This window comes from Lissotriton vulgaris, chromosome 3_1 (genome assembly GCF_964263255.1).
Source record: "Lissotriton vulgaris chromosome 3_1, aLisVul1.2, whole genome shotgun sequence".
NCBI classification, from domain to species: Eukaryota; Metazoa; Chordata; class Amphibia; order Caudata; family Salamandridae; genus Lissotriton; species Lissotriton vulgaris.
This window is the reverse complement of record NC_141689.1, coordinates 489,490,031-489,516,161: the sequence shown is the minus strand read 5'-3', so window position 1 is coordinate 489,516,161 and position 26,131 is coordinate 489,490,031. Positions and strand designations below refer to the sequence as shown.

Sequence of the window (26,131 nt, the reverse complement as noted above, 5' to 3'; positions counted from 1 at the left end):
ATATCAGCAAGGTGGATATCTTTGAAGTTTCTTGAATGGAATCTGCTGGAAATTAGTGTCAATATATTTTCATGCTGAACGCAATCCATGAGCATCCACCACTTCAATGTAAACATATGTATTGTGTGCCAACCTTAATCTAACGCTTGAATTTCCAAGCACTTGCAGTATGAACATTAATGAACAAGAGCGAAAAATGCACTTTAAACAGAATTTAAGTAATGTTATTTCTGGAGGCAAATTATACACCACTGAGCCAAAGGGTTTAACAATCCATTAAAGTGATGAACATGCAATGCTTCATACCATTTCTGATTTAGAGCAACAATTGTCCCACGAATATTGAAGATTACTACAATCAGCCACACTTACCTCTGTAAAGTCAGCGCTTTGTTTTGGTGTGAAACTTTTGCGAATTCAATTTCCTTTTCCAATTCTTTACTTCTGTTGGTAAAAGGAACAGACACCATATAAATAACAAGGATGTGCAAAAACTGTCAACCATCTACCATAGCAGACAAAGCAGGTTTTGAATCTCTTTCACTACAGAGGAATTATTCCTGTAACTCCTCGGCATTGCCTTTCCAAACTGGGAAAAGGTAATAAACAGCGAATTAACCCCACCAATCCCACGCAATGAAGTATGTGTACAATACGAATCTACAGATAATTTACACTAGTAATTGTCTCTCTGAAAGAGGTATTATACCAACAATCATATCCCACTAAACGTATGACTAATCAGTCACCAGTGAAAGGAATTAGGTTCCTAATAAAATAAAAAAAAAGACGGATGCAGTACTCAATCAAAAGTAACTGTGCTGATGACTAGCCTGAGGGAGAGAAAATCGGTTAGCAAGGGGAGTGGAAATCTAACTAAAAGGAATTCGAATTTTGTCATTTATCACCGTCAAGACTTAGGCAAGTTACGAGGCTTCAAGGAAATTAGTATGTCACCAAGTCTACGAACATTAACCAGTAAATCATTTATGCCATCAGTATTATCTGACGGAGCACATATGTGACGGGCCCTCACTCAAAAAATGGCAGTCGGCAGCCTCACGGTAGAGAAATAGCAGCAAAATTACTGTACTGCTAGAGGTACTGTACCAGCACTCATGTATAAATGTATCCATATTTATCATGAAAAAGAGCAATTTTCTTACTTCTGAAAAGAACTGCCATAAAGGGCAATAAGAATAGAGCAAGGTTTCCCAAGTATAATCAATATGCTGTTAGTAAACACTACCAGCTTATGTTATCGTTCCCCTAAAGAGATTCAATTAATCCCTGAATCTGCCTCATCTAATGGACTAGTGATTTACATGTAAGGACAAACAATGGGAGAAAATGAAAAATCATGTTTAGTGCCCAACGTTATTACCACTTTTTGGGAGGAGTAGGTCTTCAACGTGAGTTGAGTGGCCCATGAGGTTTTCAGTTAGTTAGTTGTTGAGTTAAGGTCATATTTGGGGTGGGCTGTGGTATGGGAAAGCAGATGTCTGACTTATCTGGAATTACGTATTTATCACACAGCTGCAGAGTTATTGGAAGGTGGCGATACGAGCCACCAAGACTAACTTTGAATTCTGGGGGACTCTCCCGCTCTCAGTGGCAGGACGGGTGGCACTGCTAAATATGGTCACACTACCGTGCTTTCTCTATTATTTTGGCTTGTTACCACTATGGATCCCGCAAAAATTCTTTACCCAACTTAACACAATGATCACTGGATTTTTATGGGGCTTTGGGAGAAGCAGGGTAGCACTCACTACTATGATGAGACCTAGACGGGAGGGGGGCTTTGCAGTGCCTGATTTCCAGGCCTACTACCACGCAGCTCAACAACAATGGTTCACGAAATAGATGGGAGGGAAGGTTTCGCAATGAGGTCATGGGAGCAAAGGGAGTACAGATCCGGATCTGAGACATCTCTCCCGTGTGCTGCAGTGGCTCCCCTCCGAGGGACCTGTGGGCGATGAGCCAATGCTGGAACCGGGCTAGTAAAAGAGCCCAGCAGGTACCCCCATATGCGCCTGAGATTCCGCTGCTAGTTTGCGAGTCAATACCCCATGGGGGAGACTGGCAGGGAATACGGATCTGGGAAGGCGGGGATCTCCATTATCGGAGACCTCTACGAGGACAATACCCAGCTACCCTTTAATGATTTATTAGAGCGTTACGAGCTTTCTAGGAAGAGCCTTTCTCTTACATGCCGCTCGGACGGCAGCCATCCGTAAGCATTGGAAGAAGGGGATGGTAGAACCGCCGATCTCTTTACATTGCCAGTATGTAGTATCGGCGGTCGGGATGATCAAGACAGTCACTTGCCTTTATAGGCGGCTCACCCAGGAAATAAGACGTCCCTTGGAGAGCCTGCATCTTAAATGGGAGACAGACCTTGGGATGCCCATAGATGAGAAGCTGTGGGAGACACTAGTCGAAAAAGCATGAAAAAGTTCCAGAAATGCACGATTCCAGCTAATCCATTTTTTTGTCCTCCACAGAACGTATCTCACCCGCACATGGTTAATGAGTATTTTGGGCCCGATCAGCCTGTCCGCGGTGTAACTTAGAAAATGCCGAATTTTTACATATGTTCTGGGAGTGTCCATTACTAGACGGGTTCTGGAGGGAGGTATCGACTACGCTACGCGACATAACGGAAATAGACAGAACACTAACCCCGGGATATTGCCTAATAAACTGGTTTCCTCACACTGCCTGGAATAAAATGACCAGCAAATTCATAGACGTGGAGTTGGTCCTGGCTAAACAAGAAATTACCAGTCACTGGAAGGCGACCAGTGCCCCTAGTCTCTCGAGGTGGATGCGGGAATTTACAAAATGGGCAGATTGTGAAGGGATTCTTAGACTGCAAATGGCCCAGAGAACAGGCAATGAAAAAATGCTAGATACAGCAAGAGCGTGGGTGGAGTTAGTAGAGTTGCTCAAGCACATGACTGATAACGAACCACCCCTTTAATGAGTAGAACCCTGTGTGGGGGTTGAAACGTTGCCTTATCTGTGCACGTAGCCTGGGGATTGGAAGCATAAATTGCATAGAGGCTTACCCTTTTCTGATCCCTTCCTACTGGAATTATTGTGCCTGATGCCTTGCATGACTGGATACTATTCTCCACAGAGACATAGATGATTGAGCGACTTGCCTGGGGGGCGGAGGGGGGTGTAGGAGTTGAATGGGGGGAAGTTGGGGAGGAGAGGGTTTTGTTACTTTGTTTGTTGTGATTCTTGAGAGTTCGCACTGGAACGGACTGTTGAGATGTCGGTCTCCTACCACAGGGATGTAGAGCATAGCTGACCTGAGAACTCTGATTTGACCAACAAATACTGTAACTAGTAGCAGAGTTATTCTGTTTGGTATTCAGAAATTCAATATCCTGAAAGGCAGCAAAGACGGAAGATAAAGCATCATCACATTTCTTTAACCCCTTCCATGCTGATGACGGCCCCCGTCCGTCATGCATCACGGTGCGCGGTGGGCGTGTGCTGATGACAGCTGGGGGCCGTCATGAACCCGCCCACTCATTAAAACGGCTGCACAGGCGCAGAATCGCGGCCGCGCCCAAGGGGTTAAGAGAGAAGCAAGGCACAAAAAGCCTATGTGTCAATGAGCTTGTCTTCATGGTCTATGATGGGAGCACCTTCTTCACCCTCCAGTTTCTAATACGCTTGAGATTGAGCCGCAGGTTCGAGGCCCCTCTCAGCTTCGGTAGGCCGGTACTGCCGTTTTTTGTGCTCTGCCTTGTCTTATTCGTTTTTGCTGCCTGTACTTGTGCCCTTAGTCCATTTGTACTGCTGCCTGTTGCCCCCTTAGTTTTTCCTCCTTGTCTCTGTGCCCCCCTTGTTTACCCCTGTGCCCCTCCCTTCACCAGTTTCCCACCACTGCGTCCCTGCGGCCCCAGCCCAGTGCTCACCCATTCGTCACCCACTCTCGCCTCCCAGCTGCTCCTCCCTCCCACCTCCACCTTATATGGGGGCCGCTGGCGTGCCTAAGGCAAGCCCGTCTGCGCCCGTCCGCGACATCGCCAGAACCCCTGGCCCCTGCAAACACCACAACGCCCATCACCACTACGATGCCAGCACCCTCCACGCACTCAACACCGGACGATCGCACACCTGCTTCCGGGCCGCCACGAAGCGCACCAAAGGACCATTCTCCTGCCGGAACTGCAGCTTCACCAGCATCCGACCCGCCAATCCACCCACCGAGAAAGTACGCAATCATCTCAGATGCATCCTACTCAACACCCACTCCGCCCGCATGTACGCCATCGAACTCTGGGAGGTGGACCTTAAGACCTCCGACACCCTGACAAACTGTACTCTGTCTGCTACGGGCTAAATCTGTCACTTTGCTCTTTTGGTTCTCACATTTAGCGATACATCAGCTATTGCCAGCTACTTTCCATAGTTCTTGTAGAGGACAGAGCCAGAACACATACTCTTTAGTCACAAAAAGTTCTAAAAGTACATACAGGTCTGTAATGATATTTTACAATTAATACTACATATCGAGACTATCAACGTAATCATTTAAGCTTTTCACTCCACAGAATACCACTGAGGTTTATTTGCAGATAGATGTTTCTGCACAGGTCATTTTCAGAATGATAACTTTTTGGTCTTCTCTGTCCTTCTACTGAAGCCACTACAAGAATTGAAGAGTAAGTAGTATATGTGATAATATACACTTGAAATACTTAAAATACATGGAGCCTGAATGTGCCAATTCTAAAATATTTTTTATTAGGGATTACTTCTTCAGTTGATAGTTCGAAACACAAAGCAAGTGTTAAACATCACATTTTAGGAAATAATTCGATGAAAGATATACATTTATTAAAAGTTTATGACAGAGAAAAAATTGACTCATTGGAGGAATAACAAAGAAAAGAATTATGCAACCTGTTTTGTTCTAGTACTTCGAGACACTAGACAAGGAGTTTGATTGCAGTCATTAAAGAAGAGGTAATGGAGTTCTTTAGGGAGCTAGAGAAGGTTTGTGTATAACTAAAGAAATTGTAACTAAATGTAAGCATTTAAGAGTCATGATCCTCCCATTCCAGGAAAAGGATAGCAAAATGAGGGGTCAAAGTGCCATCTTTGATCAGCGAGATCCATGTAATGCGAATTTTATTAAGAAGGTGACCTGTAGCAGTGTCATGCAGACAGTAAATGAAGAAGGTTGTGTGTTTGTAGCCCTCGTAGGATGCAACGACCTTACAAATCAGTTCTCATAAATAACTTCCTTAGTAGGTAACTAACTTGGTTGGTGTTCTGCCCCAGCTGTAACTAGTAGCAGAGTTATTCTGTTTGGTATTCAGAAATTCAATATCCTGAAAGGCAGAAAAAAAAGGAAGATGAAGCATCATCACATTTCTTTAAGACAGAAGCAAGGCACAAAAAACCTACGTCTCAATGAGCTTGTCTTCATGGTCTATGATAGGAGTACCTTCTTCACCTGAAAATCAAAAATATTTGTCAGATATGTGGGGAGATAAAATAAAATACAAGTATTAAGTTTCAACTCAGTTACAGTACATACTATATGAGAAGGGACAGCGAATAAGAATAGAATCAATGCTAGATTACAAATATGTCACATCTTATTCTAATGGCCTTTGGGAATTTTTTATAAACCCACACACTCCATGTAAATCATTCATTCTTAGCACTTGTGGACCTAATTTAGATATAGGTTGATCTCTTCCCCATTTGGGGATCTCTTTTCAGTGGGTTCTCATCAGGCATGTTCACACTTCACATTGAAATCAGTTGTCGTACTTTGTCCTGGAATTTAATTGTAATCGTTTCTCTCATGTTTCTCTTTCCACATGACAAATATTCCTATTTTCAATTGTGTGAATCGACTGTGTAATTTTTATTTAGAGCTTATTTACAACAAAAGTACAAACACTAGCAAAAATGTGATATTAAAATTCTATTTGGAGATTTTTATAGTGCTCAATCAGGGGTGTGGAATTTAATAAAAAATCTACTTGTTCACGGGGCAGGCTGCTTCATAAATCTACTTGTCCTGTAACAAAATCCACTTGTCCCTTTGGCGCGATGTAGTGCGGCGACAACTTATGGCAGCAATCTCGTTATAGACTAGCTCTAATATGAGAGTCGTCAAGTCAAAATAACTTTATTCAATTTAGCTTAGTAAATCATAGAAGTACATTGATAAACACATTTCAATAACATCAGTTTAAGTCCTTTAAAAACTAAATTATTTTACTTAATGAATCAGAATAAAACACCTCGCTAGAAGCAATGCTAAGTTAAAACAAACAATAGCACTATCTAAAAATTGAAAATTCAGTAGAGAATGCCCCCAACATATTGCACCCATGGTAGCCGAAGTCAATGGCCCAGACCCAGGCAATCTTTTAAAATCTTCCTATTGAATTCCAAATCACTTTTCAGCCAAAGTGAAAATCCCAATAATATGGAGCTAATTTGGATATAATCAGAAATAAAACAAAACCTGCACCCATTCATCATGCACAATCTCTGAAGGAACACTCTGGAGAATACTCAAAATTCTCCTGAAGAATTTTTCTCTGCAACTTGTGGAGGGTGACGATGCTTTTATCCCCATATCGCAGTACCAAATGGCACTGTTGACACGCATTTAGCCTTATAGAGGTCCAACATAGATTTAATATGAACATAACCTAAGCGCCTAGAGAATGCGTCAATACAATGTGCTATCCTATTAGAAGACTGTACATGCGTACTCATCAATGGGTTCCAATTCATTTTGCAATCTAGCAAAATGCTAAGATAACAAAATGTATCCATGTTCCCATTGCCATGACCTTTAATTGAATACGTTTTAGGTTTAACATGTTTCGGTCCCAGCATCATGGTATATGATTTTGTAAGATTCATTTTCAAGTCCAGATTCTCCATAAAATCTATTGAACAAAAGCCGAAGGCCATTTGTTGTGCATGCTATAAGTACAGTATCATCCGCATAGAGTAATGATGGACCTGTCTGTTCCCCACCTTTGGGACATCTTTACAAAGTTCCCCTAAAAACGACTCTAACTGGTTAATATAAAGTATAAAAAGGCATTGAAGCCAATATGCAGCCCTGTCAGAATCCTTTCCCTATCAAAGTCTGTGTGGCACACTCCAATGGAGGTGAATCTTACATAGGCTTCAAGCCCCGCATGCAAATCATGCAGAAAGGCATCATCTACTCCCCATGTCCCACAGCACAGCCTATAGCTTCGATCTATCTACTGTATCAAAAGCTGTGCTGAGGTTTATGAAGGCCAGATGGATGGTTTCCTTCTTACCTACACTGTACGTATTACTCAGCAAGTAAAGTTTTAGATTTTGTTCTATGGTCCCTCGTCCCGGTCTGAAGCCATATTGTATTTCCAACATCATATTTCCATTTTCTGCCCAATCTGTTAATCAGTTAAGAAGGACACTGCCAACAACATTCACTTCGGTATCTAATAAAAAAAATAGCCAAATAACATTATGGGTAGGATCGATTTCCCTTTTTAAAGATGGGGCCAATAACCGATTTTTGCCAAGACAGTGAAATAAGACCTCGCACTGCTGCATTCAACTGTTGGGGGACTAGTGGGGCTCAAAGTTCCATACATGATTTAAAAAGATTCCCAGGCACTCCATCCAGACCAGGGCTTTACCTGAGAAAAGCGACGCTATTGCTTCAGACACTTCAGCCAAGTCAAGCTGTAATTTTGTTCCTCTAGCAAAAGATGTCATCGAAGGGGAATAGTTATTATTCAAGTAGATGGACTCAAACTGTGTAACCCATTCCTGAGCTGGAATCAATTGGGCCATATCTCTTGACATACAAGCAGCCGTTAACTGCTCGCAAGCTTTCTTTTTCAGGGCACTCTTGTGATTCCGGCAAGCCATAGGATACTGCCTTCTAGCCTCCTTTTCTGCCTCTTTGGATCTTGGTTTCTGGTGAAGGGCAGTCATCAGATATTTATGGGCCTCTGAACAACAATCAAACCACTTTGAGCAAGAACCATCTACCATTCTTCCCTTCCTAGTAAGGGCAGTCTGTATACTTCTTTGCAGATATTTGTGAACAAGTCCAAGATAACTTGGTCAGAAGTTTCCAACCGAAGGCAAACTTTGAAGTAAGTTCTACATCTTAGCATCAAATCCCTCTGAAACTCCCCTGGAATAATCTTACTGCAACCTATTCTACGACCCTGCTCCTTAGTTACAAGAGTTTCTTTGCACAGATTAGAATTCCTATCCATAGAATCATACCATGTAAACTCCACTAGAAGTAGGCTATAATCACTAGCCCCATTCCATTCGGTCTTAAAATAATTAAGAGAGGGCAACATGCAAGCAGACACAAAAATAAAATTGATAGTAGAGCTAAAGCCTCTTCCTTTAAATCGGAGAGAAATCCTACTCATCCTTAGTCCAAAGGTTGATAAGATTGAATTTTGATAAAGATTTAAAATATCACCTTTTCGAGAATCAGTGAAATGTGTCTGCTCTAGCTCTACAGAAATGTCATGGTCTTCCCTAGTGGAACCACATATTGAGAACGGATGGATGTTAAAATCCTCAGCTAATAAAAAAAGAAAAAGACCAGGCCAGTAGGAATTCTTTCAGGAATTTTCGTTGCTCTATTTCCAGGGATTCATCTGTTGAGGGCGAGTTGTAAACATTACTTACCAAACCCCTAGCTTGTGCGTGAAAGATAAAGAACACTTAAGATATCTCTTGAATCACAAGGGACTAGCTCCATATCGCATCCCAATCCTAGGCTCAGGAATGTCAACAAACCCTCCTTTGCTCTACCATGTAGCGTGGGTATGGCACAGACACGAAAAGCTGCAAATCTATCAAGGAAAGCCATCCCCCAAGCATCCCAAGTCGCTTGTAGACCCACAATCCCACAGGATTTAAAGAAATGAATCCTATGTTCATCAGCTAATCGAAGTCTGATCCGTGCCACGTTCAAGCTCAATACCCCAAGAGTATTACAGGTCCCCAAAGAGACCTGCACTAACCCTGGGGACCACCTTTGTACTACCTTCAATCAAGTGCTCACTCTCACAAACAACAGAATGAGAACCAGATCCCCCCCTACCGAGTCAGTCTATATCCTCTAATGCATCAATTCGATTAGAAGTTGAAATCCCAACTAGAGTGACATTGCAACTATTTGGCGCTAAGGGGCCACTCTCTGCACCCAGTTACTGTCCATGGCAAGCTGAGGGTCTGGTTTATACAAATTGCTCAAAGGCAAAAGAATCATGTTACTATTGTCATAGTTGGTGCTCATGTGCCCAAAAAGAAACTCTGTACCAGAAAAGGTGATCTGAAATTGACAATAATATAATCTCCTGGCCAATCCTTCGGCCCTGCCCTAAATCAGGTCACCATCCTTGTCAGCAAAATATTATTGGCCATGGAAGATGCAAACTTTCTAAAGCGAACCAGCGGGATCAAAGTCTTTTTGGACAGATCTTCTTGTGCTTCCTTTTGATCCTACCGCAAAGGTGGTACTCCTGACATAATTATCACATAGGGACAGGAAGCAGGAGGGAGACCCATCACAGTCTGCTTTATCAGTTGCTCATGTCCACCACCATGATTTGCTAGATTTCCTGAGCCCAGTACCATTTGATTTGAATGAGGCTAGGCTTGGTTGAAATTGATATGCTTGGAAGAGACACTTTGGTTATTTAGCTTAACAAGGGTATTAGGCCCCCAAACGTGGTGAATCTTGAGAAGGTACAAGTGTTGAAGTGGACGTTAGCCTGGAGGGGTGCCTAGATGGATAATTTTGTTGTAAGCTTTGGAACCCTTCCTCATTCGAATTTGCAGTGACTGACAAAGCAGAGCCCTGACCAGATAAACCCCATGACAGTTTGAGGTCTAATAACGAGCATTCAATGTCATCTAGTTGGGTGAGAATTGGTGTCAGTTCGAGCTGCAAAAGCTTCATTACTTTGACCAAACCGCCATCAATCAGACTCCTTAATTCACAGGGATCTGGTACGAAATCACCCCCCCCTATTCTCCACTGGTGATGTAACTGTCTAGGCTACAACTAAAGCTGGAGCAGCAGCTAGAAACGGTGAAGGGTGGTGGGTCTAAATGACAGTTTCAACTAATCAAGGTCTGGTTGTTCGCTTTGAGCTCTTGGTCACTCCTCAAGGTTATGAAATATCAAGGAAGCGAGATGACCCAGCAAGATGTACAACGTTTACATTAGGCACAGGAAAAAACAACGAAGACTGACCTGATGCATTTAAGGGAAGAGCAGAAGAACAGGTTGATAAAGAAGTAAGGGGTTTACTTTTCAGGCCCGACCCATTGACCGAGGTAATGGAGTCTTTTTTCTGTGAGGTTAATCACATTACTGAGGCCATTCTACGCTCGCAGCATCATCCAGTGGATCAAGGCAGTTACAGGTGGAGGAGTAGCAGAACTTGGACCACCTCCCACTTTTCTCTTCCCCATTTTAATGATCTCCCATACAAACAAACTCTGCGACCAACTTCAGTCATTAGTATACTAAAACCAGGGGGCAAAGGCACATATCTCAAATACAAAATCCAAAAGGGGTGGCCCAACTCAGCCTCCTCTAGACCGATGGGTGAGCCCTTGGCCTAGGCTTTGACTGGGTGCAGTCCGCGCAGCACGACTGGGAGCAGTTTAAGTAGAGTAGGTTACATACAGCTGGAGAAGCAACCGGGGCGGCTAGGCAGCACAGCGGCTAACACCCTGCAAAAGGGGTGTGATCCTGGCAGGTAGATGAAGGCAGTTCCCCAGTGTAAACGGAAGCAAAATAATGGCAAAAGCTCCCCCAGCAAAATGGTCAAGCAGAATCAATATGCAAACGCTTTCCTAAGGCAGTGGTCTTCTTTCTAACTGAAGGGTGGGCTCTCCTGGGGGGCGTGGAGTAATCCAAAAGGGGCACCAGTCTTTGTTTTGGGCTCATGCATCCCAGCAGCAGGCATGAACTCCAGAATGCACTCACTTGTGGTTTTCCTTAGTGAGTTTTGTAACCTTTTCGTATCATTGAGTGTTTTTGCCATTATTTTTAAAGGCTGAGCAGCTTGTACCGCAGGAACAGCCTTGGAAATTGAGTGCGGTAGCGAGGGTGGACAGGAAGTCAGTGCATTGTACACTTACAATTCTTTTTTCAACGTTCTGCAGTAAAATCATTTTGTCAACTGGCATTTTACTTCAGCATTCCGAATTTACTAACATTTTCCTACTTCCCTGATGCAATGAACTACTGAAATCTTGTTTAATACTAGGCAGTACCATTCACGTTAGTTACAAGTATATGGGCTTGATATACGCACGCTTTTGAAGCAAATCAAGCATTGGTAATTCTTTTCGAAGTCTATGCATTTCCCTCTTAAAACGTCTCTAGTGCTTATCAGGCTCAATTGTCAAAATTGTAAAAATTAAGTCCACTGTATCGTTCTAAATTTTGGAAGCTCATAGATTTGTATTTCACTTTTAAGCCGAAACTTATCATGTAACACAGCTTGTTTCTAGCAACTTCTTGGGGACAGTCCGAAAGCTTCCCTGGGAATGCATTCCGCACACTGCTTACCGTTGGCTTTGTGTTAAGTAACTGTGACGTTTGTGTTGACAGCACAAAGTGAAACACAAAGGAACAAAATTAGTGCTAAGTAAAGATAGTACAATACTGTGCATGCGTAGAAGAAAAGATCAAGAATTTATGCAGATATCAATCACAACTCAGTAAGTATTCTGTTTCAGACGGAAAACTTGATGGCGTTTCAAGGACATAAAAGAGCACAAAAGATGTGATTGCTGTGTAAGTTCCACAGGGATAGACTTTTTTGCGGAAAAATAAGACATAAAATACTAAGTGTAATGGTGTGTTCATGCTTTGGTCAATACACAAATCGTGTCCTCCTTTTCAGCACAATTCCTGTCAGAGGGTTTTCCCTACAGACAACAAATCATTTGGACAAGTGCCCCTATTGACCAAAGCACGGACGCTCCATTACACTTAAAATTCATTGTCCCATTTTTAGGTCTCGCACCTGCGACGCAGGGCGAAGCCCTGTCGCAGCGAGAGACCTATTGTCGGCGGCTCTGCTTACAAGGAGACAAGAGATGGGCACGCTCAGCGTTCACCATCTCCTGTCTCCCTTGAAAGCCTCCAACACACACAGCCACACCCCCCTGCTTTTGCACACGCATGCGCGCACACAGAGACACACACACACACAAGCGCACATCCACGCGCACACATACAGAGACACAACCCCCCGCCGCCGCACACGAGCGCACACACACACACGAGCGCACAGAGACATGCCACCCCCAGTACAAGTAAGCCCCACTCATCGCATCGGCGCCACTCCGGACTTCTGCAGCCTCAGCAGGGCTCTCCCTCGGACATGGGAGCCCCGCGTCACCACTGCTCCTCTGGCCAGCCACTCCGTGGGCTTCCTGCAGAAGATGTAAGTCCCGCCCCACGACAGGTTTAGTTTTCGGCAGTGCACGCGCACGTCTTTTGTTAAGAGTTAAGGAGCAGGTAATCACTGGCTGTATGTCCTGCTGCCGGGGAGGATTCTAGATTTTTTGTTTCTATCCCTCTCTTTTGTTCTCTTCCTGTGATCCTTGTTTCATAACCTGAACAGTATTTCACTCGGAGTAGTAATATGCACACCGTCCTATGAGGATATTTTTGGCGCTTGAGGATAAGTCGGGTCTAAGTCGAAGGGAGAGTAGCTTTTTTTTTATATTTTGCGGGCGAGGTTGGTTTTCGTATTCGTTTTTGTGCCAACATTTCGTGGGATTATTTTCAGTGTTGTGTCACAATCACAAGTCGTATGCAAAGGTGTTACAAGAAGATGCTAATTGAAAGCTCCTCTGTCAAGGCTTTTCTCTGACATCCCCGCACTCATGCTGGTTTATTTACACTTTACAGGAATAGCTCCCCCACCCCACTCCGTGCAATGCAAACAGAGCTTGTTTTAATGGCTCCTTTGCTCGCACTCCCCTTCCCTTCTCCTCTGCTTTAATCAGGCTCCTTTGTTTGTACTCACTCCACACCCCTTCTCGTCACCAGACTGCCTAGCAGTCACAGATGCCGGAAATCGGCCGTGGTCGTGGTTACATGCCCGTCCACGTTTATATGGTCTGCCACTCTTTTCTTGTTAACTCTTGTGCTCCACGTTGCTCCCTCTAGCCAGTTTGTTTTTCTCTGCCCTGCAACCGCACCCTGCATGTTGCTGCCCTACTTGTGACCCCTGTGTTGCTTCCACCCCGCTGGCACCCCTGTGTTCGATCCTGCTCGCACCCCTGTGATGCTTCCATTCAGTTTGCACCCCTGTGTTGCTTCCACCCCGCTTGCACCCCTGTGTTGCTTCCACCCCGCTTGCACCCCTGTGTTGCTTCCATTCAGTTTGCACCCCTGTGTTGCTTGCACCCCCTGTGTTGCTTCCATCCCGCTTGTACCACATGTTTCTAATGCCAGTCGTGCCCCCGTGTTGCATTCACGTTACTCTTGTCCCTGTGTTGCTTTCATCCCACTCGTTCCTCTGTGTTACTTCCACCCTACTATCGCCTGTTTCACTTCTGCCCCACCTTTCCCCTTTATTGCTTTCCTCACCCACTCCCACGCCTCGTGTTGCTCCCCAATCCTCCTAAAAAGAAATGTGTTCGCAATTTTTTTCTTTTTATTTGCCGATCCAACTTGGATCACTAAATAAAAAGAAAAAAGGCACTGCGTCAATTTGAGAGTGCATGCTTGGTGCGTCACAGGATTGTTAAAAATTATTTATCAATCATGATGAGCAGCTCCGTGGATGATGTACATCATCGCTAAAAATCGCTGGCAAAGCTAATAGGTCCTTAAGATGAAATCTATTGGCTTTCCTAATTCTTGTTTTTCCTAGTCAGGGTAGAGGGGGTTCAGATCTGGAAAAAACAAAAGACGTGCCTCTTTGACGTTACTGTTTTCTGTTGTATCGCTTCTATGATGATTCTGTCTCTAAATAATGCTTAACAAACCACTAACATCACAGTGCTTTCTGCTTTGGTGCATGTGTTTTCCAGCTGTCTCCCTAGTGTTCTTCTCTTCTCTCTTCACGCTCCGTGTTGCTGTATCTCATCCTTTTTCTTTGCCCCTGCCCCCCTCCATGATGCACATGCCCGACTGATTCTCTCCAAGCGTTGCTTTGTGGCCCGTGTGCTTCATTCCCCACTTCCATCTAAGCTGTACATTGCTCTCTTCTACCTGTTTGCTTTTCTCTTACTGTGCTTCTTGCTGCTCTTGCTATCTCCAGTTTGCTCTCCCCACCCCACAACCTATGCCCTCCATGTTGGTTCCCCCACCCATGCTCTGTGTTGCTTCCCCACCCTCACACACCCCCTCACCCACCCTCACACCCTCACACCCTCACTCACCCCCCCCCCCCACTCCAGCATAGCATAACAAAACATAGCATAGCAAAACACAGCATGGGACAGCAAAACAAAAAACATAGCATAACAAAACAAAATATAGCATAACAAAACAAAACAAAGCATAGCATAACAACAAAGCATAGCATAACAAAGCATAGCATATTATAACAAAGCATAGCATAACAAAACACAGCAAAACATAGCAGAACAAAACATAGCATAACATAACAAAAAATAGTATAACATAACATAAAACAAAGCATAGCATAACAAAACACAGCATAACAAAACATAGCAAAACACAAAACAAAGCATACATAACTAAACATAACATAGCATAGCAAAACACAACAAAACATAGCATACATAACAACACATAGCATAGCAAAACAAAGCATAGCATAACAAAACACAACAAAGCATAGCATAACATAACACAACATAGCATAACAAAGCATAACATAACAAAACATAGCATGACAAAACATAGCATAGCAAAACAAAACATAGCAAAATAAAGCATAGCATAATAAAACACAACAAAACATAGCATAGCATAACACAACATAGCACAGCATAACAAAGTATAGCATAGCATAACAAAACATAGCATAGCATAATAAAACAAAACATAGCATAGCATAACAAAACAAAGCTGAGGATAGCAAAACTAAACATAGCATAACAAAACATAGCATAACAAAACACAACATCACATAGCATAACAAAACATAGTATAGCATTACAAAACACAGCATAGCATAGCAAATCAAAGCATAGGATAGCAAAGCAAAGGATAGCAAAACAAAACATAGGATAGCAAAACAAAACATAGGATAGCAAAACAAAACATAGGATAGTAAAACAAAACATAGGATAGTAAAACAAAACATAGCATAGCATACATTATCACTCTGCACCAACACGGCATCACTCAGGGCACCACAACATCACTATGCGCTACCACAGCATCACTGAACGCCACAGCATCACTCGTTCGCCATCACATCACTCAGCACCACCACAGCATCAGTCTGTGCAACCATTCAACAACACCTGGTTAAAATATGTTCTCTCAATGTTTCAAGCTTTATTACAAATGTAACAAAAAGATGTTAATATTTCACTTCTGTTCTTGGATTTTCGTCACAATAAAATACACTGAACATAATCTTCACAAAAGTTATTTACAAAACTTTAAGCTATTGCCGTTATAAATTACAATAACTTTTTTAAGTTAATTATTGATAAAAAATTAAAAACCATTGTTATTTGTAATATCAATACATGTAAGTCACGTAAATACAACACATATTGCATGACAAATGCTATAGGTGTCACATTTTCGAAAGTTATAACTATTGGCATTGTAAATGACAAAGCTATTAATTTCGTTACTTTCAAAAACAAAACATAAATAAAAAATGTGTCATTTACAATACCAATAGCTCAAACTTTCCTAATGCGAGACCTATTGCATTGCAAATGCTTGTTTCCATAGTTTTTGGGAGATAGGAAGGCATGCAGAAAAGGGTTAGCATACTGACCATGGACGACAGGCTGCTGTGGATTGGGCACCAGTGGGGATTGAGCCTGGTACACCCCCAGCTGAGCATGGCAGAAGTCTGAGTGCAATTGGTTTGTTGATTTTAAAGTAACATTATGGTTTTGTGTTACATTTAAAAACTTTTTTTTAAAACAGAACTTCTCCAGTTATACAGCGAATTCAATATGCCATGCACTGCTTATTACATCACTCATAACATTTTAAATGACATAATTGACAATATCATTGATGAGATCTCAAATGACTTCACTGACGACATCAAATGAATGTTACAGTTTGCAATACTCTTTTCTATAACCTCCGTAGTGTTGCATGCATTTTGAAATATATGGAGAACATTAACCATATCTGTGAAATCACCCACATTCATGCTCTTTTTACTGGTATATAGGCATATAAGAAAAGTAATATCTCTGTAGACTTTAATGGGATCAGCAATGTATTTATTAGTAAACTTAGACATGTAAATTACTCACCAGTGGATGTTATCTTTGTGAATTACCCTGTTAACGTCTCTGTAGATATTAATGCGATCAGCAATTTATTAAACATTGAACAGCGTTCAAAAAGGTTTGGTCATTACTTACCTTAATTAGTTGTACCTCCTAGATGACTCATCAGATATAGAATTGTAAGGCAGCTACTTCACATGTATGCCTTAGCCACTGATAAGGTAGGCATAACCAGGTCCTACATACAACCCTCTTCAGTTTCTAAAAATAGCTTACACCTATTCCTGAAACAAGCAGAATGGTGTACACCATCGGAATAATGCTTACAGCCATACTGCAACTTGAACCTTTTGGAAATAAGCCACCAACACATTAGATCTCCATTAACAATGTTTAATATCTCAGCAGAATTTTCCATGAACATCTGGAAATCAATATCTGCATCTCATAAATCTTCAGTTTCTATAATTGTCATTAGCACTGCATGACTACTCTAACATCAATCAGCACATGCACAAAAATTCACAGGTGAATAATGTATTGCATGGATAAGTTTTAGATTTTCCAACATATTTTGTCATTTGATTTAAGCTGCAACCTATTTGCAACATATGTCTGCAATTCACACTGGTCGCACACAGTCCCTTTCTGGTTTAAATGAAATACAGTTTGCACTTAAAGATTTATTGATGGTTAAACTGCGCACATAAAACTTTTACCACAGTGAATCAGACTTGTCTCCAGTACTACACGGTTTCTATTTTGGGTATGCACAAATGTATAGTCAATCTAGGCTGCATATGTATGTGGGAGCTTTACTAATTAAAATGATAAAGCGAATTATAGAGTACTTCGAGGAGCAGTAGTTTGGATCATGTCATTAGTTATGTCATTTTTTATGTCATTTGAAATGTCCTCAATGATGTAAATTGAGATTTCTTCAATAAGGTAATTTGTGGTTTTATCAATGACGTCATTTACCGTCATGAGTGAAGTATGGAAGGTCATAAGCAGTGCATGGCGGGGGCAAGTAATTCTCCATTCATCACGAAATGAACAACCTCCTTAGTGATTATCAAATAGGTTTCCAGCCACTCAGGATAGAAACCACAGTCTTAGATGTCATCACATAGGCAAACATGCTCTGAGAAGTACTGTTTGACAGTGGCGTACCTTTCACATCTTCTTAAGTCAAGAGTCATCAAGAATGTGTTCATCACTTATACTTGCTTCGCAGAATCCTCCTGCAGCTGAACCTAACCCATTAAACAGCTGTGGCTTTTTCATGATTAGATAACTGAAATGCCTCCTATAACGGGATCCCAAAAAAGATCTCCCCAAACTGCAAAGAGCCCAAACTCAACAACTCCTATAAACTCAAGTTATCTAAATCCTAGAATGCCAAACATTAAGTTATTATTTAGAATAGTTCCTGGGAGAATGCCACATTTCACAACTCATTACCTGGTACACAAAGTACTGCATACTCACATGAGGAGCAGTGATCCAAGACATTTCAGCCTTACCATGTCTTAAGACACCTATGACAGACCCAAAAAATCTGACCAGTGAGATAAAATGTGCTCTGGGAAGGTCTCCCAACGCATAGGGTCTTCACTATGAAACAACCTTTTGGCACATTAATCCATAACAACGGCCTTTAAAGTCACCTCTTTTCAATTAACCTATTCTCAATAAGCATGCTATTTGTTTAATCCCAACTTAAATATATGCCCCAGAGACAAAATCTTTTCCATTGTACTAGCTGCAATCCCTTGTAGAACCTCCATATTAGCATCGAGGCCTGGTGCCGTTTCAAGTTTATGCACAAATGAATTATTCTAAGTGTTAAAAAATTAATTTAATCAGTGCATGACCTGCTCCAAACAAATACAAATAAATTATCAATTTGGCCAGGTGAAAGTTATGTACAAGAATAATAAAGAATGAGGGGGCATACGAGGAGAGAAAGAAAAGGGTGAAAACAAGGAGTGTGAGCTATGCCTCTGCTCCACTACCAGAATGCACGGGCTATGCATAGGAACAAGACGACACCCAGAATTAAACTATGTAGAAAAGTGACCCACAAGTATTTTCAACAGAGAAAATAAAGCAGTGTCAGATCTCTAAACCCCAGGTACCACAGGCAGTAAAGAGTAACATCAGAATTTAGCTCAACATGCTGTCCTATGAACTTCACACATGCTCGAACGGGTAGTAGGAGGCTATGTTGAATAAGAGTCTGGCAACACCCAAGCGGAAGTAAGGGTGTCCCCTCATTTCCAAAACACCCAGGTTCTACAAACTGGTTCCAGAAGACTCTGAAATTAGGATGTGCCTCACTCTGTGGGTTCTGGAACATGGGTACTTGCCAACTTTACAATCTTCCACTCACTCAATGAGGAGGTATGAGGTGGTGTGGGATCAGAACCACACATGCCAGTGATGTCTCCTCTAGAAATTACCTCACAGCTCATATTTCCACCTTAAATATAAGCCAACAGGGTACAGCATGAAGTGCAAGGAAACTCTTTTAATAACTGTGAAAATGTACAATAGAAAAATACAATAGGTCTACTTACTGGTTGCAAGTACTCTCTGGACTTCTGTTAGCTGCTGTGTTATTTGTTCTCCAAGTCTACAAATAGAAAACAGAATACACACGTTATTTAGGTTAGCTTGTTACACAGGTTAGCTGAACTTTATTAGCAACATTAACCACACTTTGAGAAATTTGTATTTTTTTCCACCGGACTTTTGCTACATTTGTACGACAGTAACACTATGAGTTAGGGTAAACAGTTGGCATTGAGATAGAAGGGGAAAACCAACTGATAAAATGTTGAAGCATTAATGATCCAAATAACGCAATCCAAATATTAGAATGTGTTACTATGTTGGCAGCATACAACTTCAGATAATAAACTGGAGCAATTGATTACCAGATAAGATGTCAAAATATAGCTTGAACAAGAACGTAAATGGTCTTTGAGCTAGCATACATGTTTTTGTGGTTCACCGCAAGTAGATAGTAAATGCATAAAGTCAATCTAATGAGAAGTATGTTCCACAAGTGACATCAGTAGGCTAGTTAACCTCTGTTTTGTAATTTCGTTTTTTACTTTTCACATAGTTATCACACAGTAATGATTCCTCTCCCAAAGAAATTACTACTTTTGTGAAGTCCAGGGCTAGGTGACTGTTTTGGATGTGCGCTGGTTCAATGGGATTTCTTTTCGCTATTTATGTGGTTGGCTGCTGGTTCCTCCCAAGAATGTTTGGCCGCATAACGCAAAGCACTGAGCAATACACCAAACAGTACAGATTAATTTTCCATTGATCGTGAAGCAGCAGGGTTTTTGTCTTGTTAGCAATGCATTTAGCACCATACCTATGCCAACGCTTATCAGGCCTGCAAGGAAAAGGCAGGCTTAGATTATCATGGACCAGCTGTAGAGTAGTTAATAAATTGCTTTATTGTACTGAATACTCCTCTTCCTTTTTGCATGTCAGATGTGTGGTCTTGTCAGAACTTAGCGAAAGCGGTTTAATATAAATGAAACATTGCAAATGTCTAACAGGCGTATTAAATGTCGCAAGCTATTGTTTTTCTTAAGACACATTCACATTTTAACATTCTTCGATATCACTCATTGCCAGAACTGAAAGTAAAGGGAAAAATCACAAAGAACATATACTAAAGTTTACTTCTCTCAACTGCTTTGATTTCAATATTTAAAGTGGCACTGACTTAACAGCATGTGCCATCCTTCAGTTTTAAGAGCAATTCCTTTCTAAAATGTCATCAAATCTGGATCGTTGTCTGTCAGGGTGAGAAGACCATGCAAAGCAGCATAATCCCACCTAAATTGTACCCTTGTCTTAAGCACCCCTGCAGGTTTCAAATCGATCTGAAACAATATTGGATTACCTGCTCCTGGTGATCTATATTAGACTGATCATAGGAAAAGCAGCCACTGACATTGTTAGACATTACCCCAATTTATCAAGATCATACTTACTGCATTCTTTAAAGGCCCTCAGCGTGTGGCTCGAACACACTGTGTTGTCTCAAGATACCAGTGTACTTCCTCATTTAGTCTACATATTCCATATCTTTTTTTTTATTGCTTTATAAATTCAGAAAACGTTCCCTCCCAAAGTCTGCTGATTTCCCTACCCTGCCACTTCCAAATAGATTGTGAGCAAATGGGTAGGAAAATAACAAGTGCGGAAATCCACAGGCTTGTACAACAATGCTATGGTTCACTTATGTGCTGCTTACAGGATCATAGAGCATAGATCATAAACTTGCATGTTCAAGTCCTAGGAAAAAGAAATTTTATCTTATTACGTTTTTCCAATGTAGAAGATGAACGCTTTGGCACAACTCATGAAACAGTCCATGATGTGTGTGTATCTACTACCAAAGAAAAAAATCTGCAATAAATCTTGTGAGCTTTTACTTAGTTTTGCTACAGGAGCAACAGGATTAATACAGGTAGGACTGGGTAGTTATACAATCAGCCACGGTATATTGGTTAAGGCGCCCACTCCAGAGTGACCCTTAGGTGTGACTATTACTACCAATAGCCAAAGTGTATGCCATACAGTGGCTGCTCCAGAGCAGCAGGAACGCAACCAAAGAAGTGGGAATCATACTACCAACATTAAAAAAATGGACAGTAAAAGGGGAGCTTAACTATATACTTTGAGCGGTATTCTCCGGAGAGGCAGAGAATCAACTTTCAATTAACAAATCACAGCATGTGTGTAATGAGTCTACTTAGGGCTTCCTGCTGCAGACCAAACTAAAGCAGGGGCATCAGCATATGAGAGCTAGCCTTAGCAGGTAGCATGTGATTGTGGAACAGTAGATGTTTGTAGAGGCTTGAAATATTGATGACGAAGAATAAGTACAACGAATACAAATAATGTCAACTAAAATACATTATTAAATAATGTGCCTGTCGTATGTGATTTTGTTGAATTAGGAATGAAAAATTGATTGAAGAGTGGTAGTTTTTCATTTTTTGGATGCCATTCCTATGTAATCCATATCATCCATTCTGGTAGCAATACATCGAAAGTGACCTAATCCGACCTCTCTGAATGTCCGTAACATATCTGCCTTCTTGTTTTGAACAAGAAACATACCAAATCACACAGCTACTAACTACACTGTGAACTCTAACTATCAGTGACTAAAAACATTCCCATAACTGAAGCTGCCTTCGAATATAAATACCATAAGCTTAAGAGTGCAGTACTTGAAGCTCTATTGACAATGCAATACATGCACATGTGACTACCAGTGGCTCACCGAGATGCTATCCCGCCCACGATATACATCCCAGCCTATCAGTTATGTTTGTGGAAAGAAAAAAAACATTAGCTTGTAATCATAAAACGTTGTTAATCACGTGTACATGCAATATAGCGTAACTCTTGAAAGAGAAAGAGTAAACCTATGTGAACCATATATCATAGCAAGCAAAATACCCTTCGTGGTCATACCTATACATCAGCTTGCATACACTTGTATATGATTAGAAAGATCATAATATACTTTACGAACAACTGCTTACTCTAGCGCGTTATTTTAAGTTTGGCAGGAGAAACCATCATATATTCCAATTCCATTTGTTGTAGCTTTTTCTTCACAGATAGGAAGGCTGACTTTAAGACCTGCACATTGACATTGAAGTCTGGCTATATTAATAAAGAGCTTCTCGAGTGCAAGTCCTTTTTTCTCAAGCCAATTATAAGACTCTCAAGCCAATTATAAGAGTAAGTCCCTCTCTTTATAATTTAGTAACCTGGAAATTATATGGATCGATGTGCTGGCTCAACTACAAAAACGGAAGACACTTCTGTTTCTCCAAACAGTTGCTTCCGTAGTTTCTCTCCAAATAAATCCATACGACCAGTGATAGAGGTCTCTGTGAGACCTATTATGCGCAGGTTATTACACTCATATCTTGCTTTCAAGTCTTCCGGTGTGGCAAGTATGTGGTCTTTAGCTTTCTCTAGCTTTTGTATTTTTATATCCTGTGTAGCTATGTCATCTTCCGCATCAGATATGCGTCTCTCTGGCACATCCAGTCTCTATGCGTATTTATCCAGTAGTTCCTTCATGTGATCAACTTGGATAGTAAGAATGTCCATTTTGAAGTCTATGGAGTTGAACTCCTCCTCAACTCGAGTAACAAAGTCTGAACATCAGAGTCCTCTGCATTGTCTTCTCTGGCCCCAATGTCCCATTTGTGCTCTTTCACTCTCCTTAATGTTAGCTGTTTCAATTGAGGTGCTTCTGTCTTACCAATAACATTGGCCCAAGATCAACACTATAGTGGGGTGAGGCAGCGGCAATTTAGTACAGCACCTTGTAGCAGCCACCTGTTGAATCAGTTTTGCTGTTGCTAAAGCAAGGAGTGGATCCCAATAGTAAGCAGCACCAGCACCAGTATTTTGATAGAGAATTATCAATATGCTTTGTAGGAAAGGCCTCTGGTGGGTGACACAAGTGAGGATTTAGGAAGCAGCATGCAGCGTTAAGGGGGAGCCTACCACATTGGAAAATGGGCAGTGCCAGGCGATTCTATTTTTTATCTCTTCCATACTCAGGGCTCTCCAATCATTAGGCTCTTGCCGTCCACCACATTCTCCCAGGAGAGCCTCGGCAAACCACAACGTGAGACCTTGATGCTTTGAGGGGGGGCTTTGTCCTCCTGCCCCCCCACCTTGCCACTGATCGACATGGAAAATAGTAATAGAATGCCTGATGTACCACACTCCGAGGTTTCTTCTTGGATCCCATCCACTAATCAGTGTGCTTCAGCTGCCAGGGTGATTGCACATCGTATCACACCTCCACACTGCCTAACCTTCTGCTCTTAGTCTTAAGTCTGGTAAAGAAGCACTGCCACTCATGCAGGCTGCGCCAATCATACACTATGATCTGGGTAGTAAGCCACAATTGAAAATGTCTTCTGCGAGTCTGGCATATGCATGAAGCTCTGGTTAGCCATCAAAGCTTGCCAATGGGTGGGGGGTTGGTGTTCACTAGCGTTATTTCGAGGCTGGGATCTGAGATCTACTCTAAGAGTATGCATTTTGATTGGTTACACTCTGGTGGGAACCGCACCGCCTTTGCCCCCGGGCACACTTGATTAGTCAAGACATTCATAACCTTCCAGCATGCCAACAAAGAAGAAACCTAGTTCATCCCTTATACCTAATGGCAATTGTTACTATAATAGAAATTAAGCGCAACCATTCTAAAGACAAAGGGTCTGATTTCAATTGCGGCAGACAAGTTACTCCGTCACAACGGTGACAGGGATCACATTGGCCGAAATATAAAGCCATTGGTTATATTGGGATTTTTATTTCGGCTGATGGGATATCAGTCACCGTTGTGACAGAGTAACCCATCTGGGCTATGATGACTGGATAATAAATTGGCTCATAAAATTAGAAAATCTTCAGTTTCCTCTCTCCTTCACTTTCCTTGAAAATATTATTGGGAAGAAAGGGATTACTGTAAGCAGACACCTGGTCACAATGAAACGACCTCCACCATTCACTCAACTGGAAGAGAAACACAGACTGCTTGAGATAGATCTATATAAATGTCTAAAACTGAAAGTTGCAGTATCAAAAACAAAGGAGGCTTGTCACGCAGAGCACCCAAACTACTCATACAAATCCCCACCCCCCAGAAAGGTCACATTGCTGCAAAGGTGTATAGGTTTTTATTAACCTACACATGAAAACTTACTCTCAAGACTTAAGAAAAATGGGATTCCATCATAGCCTTTCTTATCCTACCTCCAATATAATAGGAAGCAAGTGATTGAATTAGTGCTCATAGACAACAGCAAACAATACCTTAGACTTGTCCAAATTAAAATGTTGGTCTGTGCACGGAAATTTCGGGACCTCATACAGACTAAATAAATTACGTCCCAGCACCACCAATAATTTTTGGAATTGTGTAAAGGAGACTGGTAATTTAAAACGAAAGATACTAAATGTCTGCTGTACTCGCCTATTCTGGAATAAAGCAAGTTATTTTACAAATAAAATTCTAACGCAGATTAGTTCCCTACCTATAGTATGCTCTTCTTTTGCATATTTGCCTGTAACCATGTGCCCAAATTAAAACGTTCTGATGTATGGGTCTCGTGATAGTTATTGGAGTCAGATGGATCCTATCTAAAAGCTCTAAGCAACTGTCAATTCATACATGATGGGCTTGACTCTGCTAGAGATGCTGACAAAGTAATGATCGATATTCTAAATAGGAATCAGGGATCACAGCAATTATGGGATACGTTAGACTCTTTCCTGCAGCAATCTAAACCACGTTGATATGTGCTTCGACATACGATCAACTCATTTGGCATGGCTCACTGCTTTGAACTCTCTTGATCTAGAAAATCTAGGATCCCGAAGTAACAGAAAATATGAGTGTATGAGGAATACGTTACTGTTGTCATTTTACAACAAAAATTACTGATATCATTAAATTTTGCACTTTGCATGTCCATTTGGGATCACGATCTCGTGCTCCGATATCATTTCCCTTACATAGCAACTTGGAAGCGTGTATATCCACTACCGTCCAACTGTGTAATATGCCTTAAGTATATAATGTAACATTTTTAATAACAACACAAATAGATCAGTTTTGCGTAAAATGACCACACCAATATGTGCATGCGTCCAATGTTGACTTGAAATTGTTGTGTACGATACATTTGCAAGAAGTTTTCCCCTGTTGTTTATTGTCAATACAATATTATCGGGGTGGGAGGGGACAAACAAAGGGACAAACAAAGAAACAAAATCATAATATTGTACTCAGGTATTTGCATAAATACAGAGCTATGTTTCACACACCTATAAAGGTTTAAAATGTTGTCTTCACTCTTCGGCTGGTCCATTTGACCTTCTGGGGTGCCCGAGACGTAATATCGAACTATTTCGTCACCTGCCCGCAATTTTCTAAAACCGGCCCGTTAATCGAGACTAACATCCATTGCTCATGTTTCATTGTTTCGCGGTTACTATTCGCGAGTAACTTTAGCACTTCCGGGTTTCATAATATCCAATACCACAGCTGAACATACTTTAGGAGTCATTTAGGAGTGGGAAGTACCGAAAACCTGTAAGGTGACTTCGGATTGGAGGATCGGGGAACCTTTAGTAACGCCTACTGTGCTGCTCAGTATTCAGAAGTGCTGATTGGTTGCGTCTTCACGTGCTTCTCAATGAGACTCAGAGCCGTCTTTCTCCCTACAGTCTACAGATGCCGTCTAGCGGCCTGTTGCCGTTGGTGTTTATGTAAAGCCATCCAATACCCTCGGATAGAGTTCGTGCTATATAAAACTGAAAAATAGATCTTTCCGAGTGCAGTGGTGCTGAGCCAGTGAGTCTACAGAAGGAAGAGAAATGGGTAAAAAAGAACACAATGATATCTAACTGTTTTGTTGTCATTTTACCTTCAGGTAAAGATATATAAAATTAGGAATAAAAATTCATGGAAGGTAGAATAATCGGTTGGAAATGCACTTTTCTTCCGTATGAAAGCCCAAATGATTATTGCACTTGCAGCAGAGATTTTATGTGTGTAACCAGACAGTGGCAG

At 41.5% G+C, this 26,131-nt stretch overlaps 1 protein-coding gene across 3 annotated transcripts in view; it reads right to left on the bottom strand.

The window, feature by feature from the left end:
* CENPH (centromere protein H) overlaps positions 1-25,584 on the bottom strand; it is a 368,725-nt gene extending 343,141 nt beyond the window's left edge. The window contains exons 1-4 of one of the 3 annotated variants that reach the window (XM_086960717.1): positions 25,384-25,584; positions 19,059-19,114; positions 5,437-5,485; positions 373-444 (exon numbers count right to left, since the gene is read on the bottom strand). In XM_086960717.1, coding sequence (XP_086816843.1) covers positions 373-444; positions 5,437-5,485; positions 19,059-19,114; positions 25,384-25,427 — 221 coding nt within the window. In that variant the 5' untranslated portion in view covers positions 25,428-25,584. The remainder of the gene's footprint in view (positions 1-372; positions 445-5,436; positions 5,486-19,058; positions 19,115-25,383) is intronic. The other 2 variants (XM_086960719.1, XM_086960718.1) reach the window with 2 other exon arrangements.
* Between the last annotated feature and the right edge of the window lie 547 nt (positions 25,585-26,131).